This window comes from Danio aesculapii, chromosome 21 (genome assembly GCF_903798145.1).
Source record: "Danio aesculapii chromosome 21, fDanAes4.1, whole genome shotgun sequence".
In the NCBI taxonomy this organism is placed as follows: domain Eukaryota; kingdom Metazoa; phylum Chordata; class Actinopteri; order Cypriniformes; family Danionidae; genus Danio; species Danio aesculapii.
Window position 1 is genome coordinate 44277741 of NC_079455.1, and position 12500 is coordinate 44290240.

At 39.7% G+C, this 12500-nt stretch overlaps 1 protein-coding gene across 1 annotated transcript in view; it reads left to right on the top strand.

The window, feature by feature from the left end:
- Positions 1 to 12500, top strand: part of LOC130214283 (WD repeat-containing protein 7) — a 171053-nt gene that overhangs the window by 92803 nt on the left and 65750 nt on the right. The window contains exons 18-19 of the mRNA XM_056445880.1: positions 6342 to 6460; positions 11534 to 11657. Coding sequence (XP_056301855.1) covers positions 6342 to 6460; positions 11534 to 11657 — 243 coding nt within the window. The remainder of the gene's footprint in view (positions 1 to 6341; positions 6461 to 11533; positions 11658 to 12500) is intronic.

A 12500-nucleotide genomic window follows, 5' to 3' on the forward strand; every position in this document is an offset into this window, starting at 1 on the left:
TTTTTTCCTAGCATTTTAGCATTAATGGATTAGTTTTCATCTGAAGTTTAGGTGAATTTATTTTAAGGTAGTTTTTGTAGGAACAGTAATATTTAACTTAAAATAAAATAAATAAAAATAAAACAAAAAATTTTAATAATTGAAACGTACGTTTTATATACTTTATTTTACTTTACATTTTCATTTTTTGATTAAAATTTTTGTTAACTCAACATTTTATATATATATATATATATTAGTGGTGGGCCGTTATCAGCATTGCTGCAAGACTCTTATCGTGCGATTAAAAAATATATATATATATCGGCGTTAATCTATTCTCAAAGTTGCGTTGGGATCTGGGTCTATTCTATGCAAGCTATGATGACTTTCACCTTGATATATTGGCGCGGATGTATACCTGACCGGTGAGCCGTCTGACAAAAGAGTGCCCTTCTGAATCAAATCAGCAGGATGCCTGACTTTAACTGCAGTTCAGCAGTTTCACTTTAACGCACGAATATTTCATTCATGCCCCCGTGACAAACTGTGGTATTAACCGCAAATAATGAGTAAAGGACTGGTGAGAGTGTGATGGAATTTACTAACATACGCCAAATGAAAAGAAAAAACTTCTGCATTTTGCGATGTGTGTGTGTGTGTGCGTGTGTGTGTGTGTGCGTGTGTGTATCTGTGTGTGTGTGTGCGGTCCTTTACTGACAGCCGTATGTGTGGTTCTTGTCAGAAAATATGGTGTAGTTTGACTGCGGTGTTTACTTCAATAATATCACTGATATCTGCATACTCCACATCTTAATTCCATTTCTGTTTAGTTCAGTTCTGACTTTAGTCAGATTAAGGTCATCAATAATCGCTGTTTGGAGCTTATGTAGGCCTACAGTTCAACATTCATGTTTAACTGAATAAACATTGAGTAAACACAAGTACATCTTATTGAACATCATTTATTTTCATCAACAATTATCATAGTAGAACAGTTCCTCAAACTGTGATGCATTTTGAAAACAGGAGATGGACCCCTCGTCTAATGCGCCACCTGGCTTGAGAAACCCGTTCTCAAAGACCTATTCCTTTGGGTAGCACACATATTCTGAATGCCTTCGACAGAATTCAGATCAGCCATTTTAATCTAGATTAAAAAAATTAATCTATCCCCACCTATAATATATTCATATATAAAATCATCTCATAAACCTGCCATTAAGCATTGCACACATTTCTGGCTCTTAAACGGTTTGCTTTTGCTTGCAGAGGCTCATGGGAACTGTAGTCATTCACAGCTGTTGGTCTTCATGAATGTGTGTTGGAGTTTCTCTGCTGCTTGGTTTATTTCATCTAAATCCTGTCTGATTTGCTCTCTTTTCAGTCTGGGAGATTGTTTTACAGGTGCAGTGGATGTTTTAGATCTCTGGAGCAATGGAAAAGTTGTTTATTTGTTTATTTAATATTCATATGTGCCTGAATAGGTTGAATATATGATGGAGACTAATCCGCATATGAATCCGTCAGTCAGTGTGGAGGGTTGTGTGTTTATATGTTGTTGATTTGTGTGTTTCTGTCATTTGTGTACTGATGTGTTCAGTTTATTTGCATTTTACTACTGCTGCTTTACTCTAACACTGCTGGAGGAGGACTTCTTTACCTCTCTCTCTCTCTCTCTTTCCTAGTTATTTCTTTCTTTCTTTCATTCTTTCATTTATTCTTGTTTTCTCCATCTTCTTCTTCTTCTTTTTGTTTTTCTTCTTTCTGTTTGACGTATCTTCTCCTCTCTTTGCAAGCTGCCGCCGCTGCTCCGTCTTCTGCTTCAGGAGTGTTTCATTCTCCCTCAGTCAATGAAGGTATTCAGTCTGACTCAAGCTCTCTCTCTCTCTCTCTCTCTCTCTCTCTCTCTCTCTCTCTCTCTCTCTCTGTTTTTACTCTTTAGCTGCTGCTTCTCCTCCTGCTCATCTGTCTGCCTCGCGCTCTCAGTGCCTGTACGTGTGTGTGCGTGTGTTTATTCTGTGTGTGTGTGTGTGTTCTGGTTCAGTTCACTCTGTTCTCCTGTACTTTGTGCTTGTAGTTGTTTTCTGTCTGTTTTTATGTTTGTGGTTATGGTCATGTCTTGGACGCATGTTTAATACACACACACACATGCACACACACACACACACACACACACACACACACACACACTTTCTAGATGCTCTTAAGTATATAGACAAAATATGGAGGGGAAAAGAATTTCTGTAAAGATATTCATATGTTCAAGATGTTTTCACAGTGTGTATTAGTACCATAGGTAATCATTTTTTCTGGAGACTCACTCTGAACACATAATTTGAATCAGTGAGTCATTTAATGGAGACTCACACTTAACAGATCATTTGAACCAGTGAATCATTTACAGGAGACTCACTCTGTACGGATCATTTGAATCAATGAATCATTTACCTGGAGACTCGCTCTGTATGGACAGTTAGAATCAGTGAATCGTTTACATGAGACTCACTCTATACAAATCATTTGAATCAGTGAATCATTTAAAGGAGACTCTTTAGGTGCGTTCGACTTCATGCAGCACTGCGCCGATTTATTGAAATTTGTCTTAGAGCGGTGCTCGCCGGTTAGAAATTTTGTACGGCTTGATGCTGCGCAGACGCCACGTGACTGTCACATGTGGCATTTAAAGCAGTGTTTCCCAACCCTGTTCCTGGGGGCACACCAACAGTTCATGTTTTGGCTATCTCCCTCATCTGACCCATTAACTTCAGGTATTGGAGTCTCTTCTACTGTTCTGATGAGTTGTTTCAGGTGTGTTTGATTAGGGAGAAATGAAAATGTGTACTGTTGGCGTGCCTTCAGGAACAGGGTTGGGAAACACTGCATTAAAGTACCGCGACAGTGCTCTGAGATCAGACGACTGACTCAGCCGGTGCAGCATCTGAAGAGCGACTACAGGAACTGTGATGACGACACTGATATTACACGATTGCTTCACCACAAGACATCAACCACATGTGTTTCAGGTTTATTATTGAACAACTTCCGATTCACAAATTTCACAACAAACAATTCACTTTTCATACCCTCTCTATCTTGTACACATCATGCTTATTAAAAGACTACAAATATTTTACTGCAGTGGTCATCTTTTGTTAAATAATCTGGTTATAAAGGCTAGATTGTTTGCACAGGTTTATTTTCGATCTTTTCATACAGACTATTTACTGCATTCAGCTTTATAAACGATTTAAATGATATATTTTAGTAAGTAACTCATGTAAGTCTTACAGACTGTAATAAAATGATTATCATTATTGATCAAACATCATTTAACAAATGAAGTTAAAGAATTATTTTATTGAATAATTATAATAAAAAAAAAATGATTTTAAACTATTTTAGTTCCTATCAAGCCCTTTAGGCACAGATTTTAAAAGTGACATTGATGTACTTTCTGTGAAATTCCTACTTAAAGTGTAGCTCACTTAATTTGGGAATGTCCTTTTGTTCAATCGTTTTGGATTAAAGTGCTTTTTTAATGCTTAAAATAAATCTTATGTAAAATAATCTTGTTGTTTAAGATTTAATTAACAGACTTTGTTTTGGGTTTTACCCTAATATATAGTTGAAGTCAGAATTATTAGCCCCCCTTAATTATTAGCACCTGTTTAGGTTTTTCCCCAATTTCTGTTTAACGGAGAGCAGATTTCTTCAACACATTTCTAATCATAATAGTTTTAATAACTCATCTCTAATAACTGATTTATTTTCTCTTTGCCATGATGACAGTAAATAATATTAGACTAGATATTCTTCAAGACACTTCTATACAGCTTAAAGTGACATTTAAAATAAACTAGGTTACTTAGGTTAGCTAGGCAGTTTAGGGTAATGAGTAGGGCCAGACGGAATCTGCGGACGTTTTTGGCTATTTCTGCGGAGAATTTTGGTAAAAATCTGCGGATTTCTGCGTAATTATTTTGGGAGTATCATAACTAAAACCTTAATATATGAAATAAAAAGTAGTACCTTTTAAACTTGTATTTCATGTTTACAATGCAAATCCAATTAGATTCACTTTATTTGGTAAACAAAGCAAGTCTCTCATATAATAGATCTACTAAAAGACAGGAAATATTACTTTACAAACTGTATTGTTCATAAATCAGATCAACATTTTCATATTAGTCAATAATATTACTGTAATTAATTTAAAAACACATTTACACAAGTAAATAAACAGAATTAATGATGAGCTAAAAATCTGCAGAATTCTGCACACGCAGATTCCGTGTGGGCCTGGTAATTAGGCAAGTTACTGTATATCAATGGTTTGTTCTGTAGACTATCGAAAAAAAATATAGCGTGAAGGGGCTAATAATTTTGTCCTTAAAATGGTTTTTAAAAAAATTCAAAACTGTTTTTATTCTAGCCAAAATAAAACAAATAAAGCTTTCTCCAGAAGAAAAAATATTATCAGACATACTGTGAAAATTTCCCTGCTCTGTTAAACATCATTTGGGAAATATGAAAAAATAAAGGAAAAATAATACGGGGGCTAATAATTCTGACTTCACCTGTATACTGGAAAGTTTTATATCAATAAATGTAAATAAATATAAACCCCTTTTTAGCATAATCAAACAAGAAGTATTAGCCTAAAAAGTGATGCTTAAACTCCTAGAATTTGTGCTTATGGCTTTTTATTTAATAGGCCTGTTAGTAAATAAATGATTGTGCCATTTGATCGGTCCTCATGACTGCCGCAACTTTGAGCCCAGAAGTGTCCGGCATGACGGCTCCGGTTTCAACTCCGCCCCCACCTGCACTCGACTAATCTCGATGATCACTGGCTGCAGCCATTGTTCAAGTCGAACGCGCCTACTCTGTATGGATCATTTTAATCAGTTTAACATTTAATAGAGACTCGCTCTGAATAGATTATTTTTATCTGTGAATCATTTGCAGGGCACTCACTCTGTATGATTGGTTTGAATCTATTTAATGGAGACTCATTCTGTAAGGATCATTTGAATCAGTGAATCATTTAATGGAGACTCACTGTGAACAGATCATTTGAATCAGTGAATCATTTAATGAACAAATCTCTTGAATCAGCGAATCATTTACTGGAGACTCACTCTGTGCAGATATTTTGAATCAGTGAATCATTTTAATGAGTCGCATTCTTTAATAATCCTTTGAATCAGTGATTCATGTATTGAAGAACTCACTCTGTTCAAATTATTAGAATCAGTTAATCATTTACTGGAGACTCACTTTGAACGGTCATTTGAATCAGTGAATCATTTAATGGAGACTCACTTTGTACAGTTCATTTGAATCAGTGAATCATTTAATGGAGACCCACTCTGTACAGTTCATTTGAATCAGTTAAACTTATAATGGAGACTCTGAATGGATCATTTGAATCAGTTTTTCATTTATAGGAGACTCATTCTGTACAGATTATTTCAGTAAGTGAATCATATCCTGGAAACTTATTCTGAACAGATTTTTTGTGGATCATTAAATAGAGACTCACTCTGAACAGTTCGTTTAAATCAGTGAATCATTTAATTGAGACGCACTCTGAACAAATCACCTGAACCAGCGAATCATTTACTGGAGACTCACTCTGTGCAAATATTTTGAATCAGTGAGTCATTTAAATGAGTCATTCTGTAATAATCATTTGAATCAGTGATTCATTTATTGGATACTCACTCTGCTTAAATAATTAGAATCAGTTAATCATTTACTGGAGACTCACTCTGAACGGATTATTTGAATCAGTTAATCATTTAATGGAGACTCGCTCTGAACAGATTGTTTGAATCAGTGGTTCATTTGCTGGAGACTCACTCTGTAAGAATCATTTGAATCAGTGAATCATTTACTGAAGACTCACTCTGTAGGGATCATTTGTATCAGTAAGTTATTGAATCATGAACAGATGTCTGAAATTGATGTCGGAGATGTTCACAAATTAATTGTTCAGTCTGTGAAGTGATTCAACTGGATTACTGATCAAATAAAACACCACTATCTCACCTCAAAATATCTTTTACTCGGCTTCATTCTGTAATATTGTGCTTTGGAATGTAGTGAAGTTTGTAGTCTGTCTGCGTTTGCAGGTAAGTGTGTATCTTGTTCCACAAAGAAATGAGATGATTTTCTTTGAGGCTGTGAGGTTTTCCAGCAGCTCCTCCATATATATTCCTCATATATGGATGCTCCTCATGTTTCCTCATCAGTGTGTGGTTTTTGCAGGTCTGCTGTCGGGGGATCTTCGGGAGTGATCACTGTGAGTGTGTGATTGACTCTTCTGACTCTTCTGACTGTGTGTGTTTCTGCAGGATGGAGTCAGCTGGCCGCTATGCACTGTGTGATGCTCCCGGATCTGCTGGGTTTGGATAAGTTCAGACCTCCTCTGCTGGAGATGCTGGCGCGCAGATGGCAGGACCGCTGCCTGGAGGTATGAACCACGTTCACAGCATCCATGTGCTTTATAGAAATCAGTCTTCAAGGGTTAGTTCACGCAGAAATCAGACATTCTGAGGACTTTCTGCAATAGCAGGACATTACAGATATTTAAAGTCAGGATTTACAGATTATGTGTGTGTGTGTTTGGGTTTGTATGCGTGAGTGTATGGAGCCAGGTCTCAAAAATAATACATTTGCATTCATAATCTTCATAAATGCACAGCACAATTCATAAATACACAACTGCAATTCGTAAATTGAAAACACACTGCATCACTTCCAAAGGAAAAAGCTAAACTATTTCCCAAATGCGCACACAGATGCATCTTACATGAATGCATTTAAAATGTTTACACAATTCTGTATATATAAAGTTCGGCAGCTAGCTCTCTGCAGCTCTCACATGGTCGCCCGCTGAAGCTAAGCAGGGCTGAGCCTGGTCAGTACCTGGATAGGAGACCACATGGGAAAGCTAGGTTGCTGCCGGAAGTGGTGTTAGTGAGGCCAGCAGGGGGCGCCCAACCTGCATTCCCTGTGGGTCCTAATGCCCCATTATAGTGACGGGGACTCTATACTGCTCAGTGAGCTCCGTCTTTCGGATGAGATGATAAACCGATGACTCTCTGTGGTTATTAAAAATCCCAGGATGTCCTTCGGAAAAAGAGTAGGGGTTTAACCCTGGCATCCTAGCCAAATTTGCTCACTGGACAAAGGCCTCGTAACCTGCCCCATATCATGATTGGCTTCATTACTCTGTCTCCTCTCCACCAATCAGCTGTTGTGTGGTGTGCGGTCTGGCGCAATATGTCTGCCATCACGTCATCCAGATGGATGCTACACACTGATGGTGGATGAGACCCCCCCCCCCATGTGCAAAGCTATATAAAAGTAAGGAATTATTATTATTGTAATCATTATTATTCTTGGATTACTTTTCTCATGCATTTATGAACTATGTTCGATGTGTTTATGAACACAGTCCTTTGAATTTGTGTGCGGTATTTTTGAGACTTTTGTGAATTTCTCTAGTCTGGCTCACGGCACCAAACCGATTTTAATATTTGTGGATGGATTCTGGATTTTTTCAGTTGTGCTCTTTCTAACTTTCAGTATTGTTCCATTGGGTCTCCTCAAGGTTGTTGCCTCTCACCTCTTCTGTTCATCATGTATTCTAATGATTGCCGGAGTATGTACGGGAACTGTCATATAATAAAATATCCTGATGATTCGGTGATTGTGAGTCTCCTCCACGATCAGGATTTGGGGCATGGTCCTGTTGTGGAAGAATTTACTTCCTGGTGTGATAGATTTTCTCTCCAGTTGAATGTAAATAAAACAAAAGACATGGAGATAGATTACAGGAAGGCTTCTCCTACTCCCAGCATAACAAATATTAAAGGCTTGGACATTGAAATTGTGGACACACATAAATATTTAGGGGTTGTTATTGACAATATGTTGACATTTCAACCTAACACTCAGACTGTCTTTCTGAGGAAACTGAGATGGTTTCAGGTTTGCACCTCTATGATGACATTGCTTTATAAACAATTTATTGAATCTGTTTTATCTCTCTGCATTGTAGCTTGATATGGTAATCTGAGTGTGTCAAATAAGAGCAGATTGAGTAGTCTGGTGAAGGTGGCAGGCAAGATCATTGGTTTTAACCAAACTGGTCCAACAGTAATTTACCATACTAGTGTTTTAAAGAGAGCGCAGGGTATCCTATGCACCCCGATCACCCGTTGTACTCTTTGTTTCAGCTGTTGCCATCAGGACGTCATTTTAGAGTTCCTATTTGCAGGACAAATAGAGTCAGAAATTCTTCTATAATGGTGGTCATCAGGTCATTACATGAGTCCAGGGGGAGGGAGATGCACCTTCAATATGATGTATTGGATGTTGTGGGGTAATATTTTATTAATGTGTACATGGAACTCCGCCTGTGTTACGGCACCGCGCTGCAATTTTAGTTCCCCTAAACGGGATAATAAAATTGAGTCTGAAATTCTAAGACAAGCCCAGAAAACCAGGGAGAACCTTCTGTTGTCTTCAAAGCAGAATCCTTTAATAAGAAGAACTCGTCGTGGCTGTGGCGTCATCGAAAGAAACTCTACTGCACAGCAAGCACTAGGTTTTTATACATTTTACAGACAGTGATTCATGTAGGTGGGGACAGTCTAAAACAAAGCGTGCCAATTAAGTGTTAGTAATGTTAATAATAATAATAATTCCTTACATTTATATAGCGCTTTTCTGGACACTCAAAGCGCTTTACACATAGGGGGGAATCTCCTCATCCACCATCAGTGTGCAGCATCCAATTGGATGACGCGACGGCAGCCATTTTTGCGGCAGACTGCACACCACACACCAGCTGATTGGTGGAGAGGAGACAGAGTGATGAAGCCAATTATGATATGAGGATGATTAGGAGGCCATGGTGGACAGAGCCCAAACACAAGAAAGGGTACCAAAAGGCGGAGTTAGACGAGCAGTTGAACGCTATTGGTTTACAGAGATACATCATTCGCTTACACAACAAGCCATAATGAACAGAAAAAACCCGCCATGTTTAAAATACACGCACAGCGAGAGATTACAGCAGAATTATATGTGCATATAATAACGAGCCATGGTTGATCCGGGCTCAAACATCATCTTGATGAACAGCCACAAAGCCAAGAAGAAGAGCAGAATCTACCCTGTGCCCTGTAGTTTTTTACGAGGCAGTCTGAAGTGCGAGTGGTTTCGCTTTCTTGCTTGCGCTCGCCGTGCGTCTAACGGTATATCTGAAATAACAAACTTCTTGAGCTGATGATAATAACCTGCGCTTGATTATTGACGTGCTTTTGAAACCCGATCCTGTCAGACACTGACAAACGCGAGAGTGAAGCGTGAAGAAACAAAGGAGAAGCCGGAAAAAAGGAGCACATTATTATTCAGCAAACATGAACAAAATGCCATGATTAACTAACTTATTATCCTCACCTTTTGGACTAATATGAACCGGGAATGAGGGAATTACTGTCTAACAGAGGCTACATGTGCTGCTGAAGATTACAGACACAGATGAGAGGTTTTCACTGACTGTAGGCTATATTTTGTGTTGTTTTGAACCTAAATACTAACAAAATGTCTGCTGTGTGTAGTTCTTCTGTAGTTGGTAATATATCGGGGGCTGTATGTGTTTATATATGTTCATTTATTTAGTTATTTAATATAATTACAGACGTTACTGTAGGCTGTTTCGCACTGTCATTGATTTGCAGTTATAATCAACTCATGTTCATAGTAAAGTTAGTAATAAACATTTCTACACAAGTATTTATGTGTATGAAGCATCTGTTTTGTGAGAAGAGCTTCTCATATGATATGTGAGCGACCCGTACAGCTTTATTGTAGACATTTCCTCCAGTGAGAATGACGTCGACTGAAACTTTCTGTCATACACCACGCCCATCAAAAGGGTACCCTTGTTAGTGGAAACGCAAGCCTGATAAAGGTGACCCGTACCAAACTGAACCGTACTGTACCAGTCAGTGGAAACGAGCCACTAGGTACCCTTTGACAGTGAAAATGGCCATAAAAATGTACCGAACCGAACCACTCAGTGGAAATGGGCTATAAGGGATTATAAGCAGCATCCTACATTTATTCTCTCAGGTAAGACGAGAGCTCCACGTCAGCATTATAACATGTGCTTAAAGCATTATAAGGGTTGAAGCATCAGAATCAGTACTCAGTATCAGCCTATCACCATATCCTGAGCAGAGCATCACATATAATAGGTACATTTGATTTCTACCTTTTACCTTGTGCTCTGCACTGGTCTATGAGTGCCACTGATCAGTGTGTGTGTGTGTGTGTGTGATGCCCGTGACCGCAGAGGTGTCGTACGCCACACTGAGAGAGAAATGAAGAAAGACAGACAGAGAAAGAAAAGAAAGAGACGCTCTGTTAAGCATCCTTAATCCTTTTTCTCCATGGGTCTGACTCTCTCTCTCTCTCTCTCTCACACACACACACACACACACACACACACACGCACACACACACACGCTCACTCTCTCTCTCACCCACAAACTCTCTTTCACTCATTGGCTTTCATTCGTATGGTGCAGCTTTAGCACCTGCTAACCCCGCAGGACAAAGACACACACACACACACACCCGCACACACACACTTGGTGGCCTCAATGCTTCTTTCAGACCTGTTTTATTATGGGCTTCAGCTCTGCAGTGTCTAAACCCGGCACGTGTGTGTGTGTGTGTGTGTGTGTGTGTGTGTGTGTGCGTGTGTGCGCGTGTGTGCGTGTGTGCGTGCGTGCGTGCGTGTGCGTGTGTGAGAGAGAGTGACAGTGACCGAGGGGGAGAGAGAGAGACTGTCTGTGTGCGTGCGTGCATGTGAGTTTGTGTGTGAGAGAGACTGTCTGTGTGTGAGTGTTTGAGTGTGTTTCTGTGTGCGTGTGTGAGATAATTGAGTGTGTGTCAAAGAGAGAGAGCATGTTTTTGTGCCTATATGTCCGTGTGTGTGTGTGACAGAGAGAATGAGAATGTGTGTGTGTGTGAGATTGTTTGAGAAAGATTAAATGTGTGTGTGTGTGTGTGTGTGTGTGTCATGGGTGAGCTAGGTATTATAATGTAGAGCTGGATTTATAAGGTCATGTCTGGTGTCCTTCTAATTCAACCAGGTTAAACATCATCCTCAACAGGGTTTGTTCATCTTCAGTGTCGTCTATAAAACACATCACACCAATGGAGAGTCCTCATAAAACACCAAAACCAGCATGTGTGTGTTCTGTTATGTATCACTCAGACCACCTATCTCTTCCAAGTTTAGCAGGACCAGTCATTTTTAACCTTGTTTTTTTTACCTTGTTTTGGTCCCCATGAGGACAACACCCAATAAACACAGAATGAAGCATTTAGACCACTGTAAAGCAGACTGTGTTCTGTGAGGGGAGCTTTAGGGAGAGATGGAGGGAATGTACAGTAGAAACATCATTACAGCCATGAGAAGTCCCCATAAAACCTGAAAACCCGATGTGTGTGTGTGCTGCAGGTTCGAGAGGCGGCTCAGGCTCTCCTGTTGGCTGAACTGAGGCGTGTGGGTCAGTCGGGCAGAAAGGACACCATTGACCTGTGGGCTCCGTATCTGCCGCAGTATGTGGACACGGTCAGCTCTCGTAAGTGTTCCACTCTCTGAAGGACACACACTACAGCAGTGGTGCTCAACCCTGTTCCTGGAGATCGACCTTCCTGCAAAGTTCAGCTCCAACCCTGATCAAACACACCTGAACCAGTTAATTAGGACCTGAACAGCACTTGATAATTACAGGCAGGTGTGTTTGATATGGGTTGCAACTGAAAACAGCGGGAAGGTCGATCTCCAGGAACAGGGTTGAGCACACCTGGACTACAGCATCACACACCAGCACTAATCACTAAGACATTCACAGTTATCTGTCTGTCTGTCCGTCTGTCTGTCTGTCTGTCTGTCCGTCTGTCTGTCTGTCTGTCTGTCTGTCTATCTGTCTGTCCTTTCATCCGATTACTTTCAATAGTAACTCTTTAACACTGATTCATCAATTCTAGCTTGGGCTTTAAAATCTAACGTTCTCTCTATCCTTCTATCGTTCTATTTATCCCATCCATCCACCGATCCATACATCCATCCACTAATCCATCCATCCATCCATTGATCCATCCATCAATCCACTGATCCATTCATCCATCCATCCATCACTGATCCATCCACCCATCCATCCACTGATCTATCAGTCCATCCATCCATCACTGATCCATCCACCCATCCATCCACTAATCCATCCATCCATCCATTGAACCGTCCATCCATCCCCATCTATCCATTGATCCATTTGATCTATCTACTGATCCATCTATCCAACCACCAATCCATCCATCATTCTATCCATCCACTGATCCATCCATCCATTCATCCATTGATCCACCCATCCATCCATCCATCCATCCATCCATTACTGATCCATCCACCCACCCATCCATCC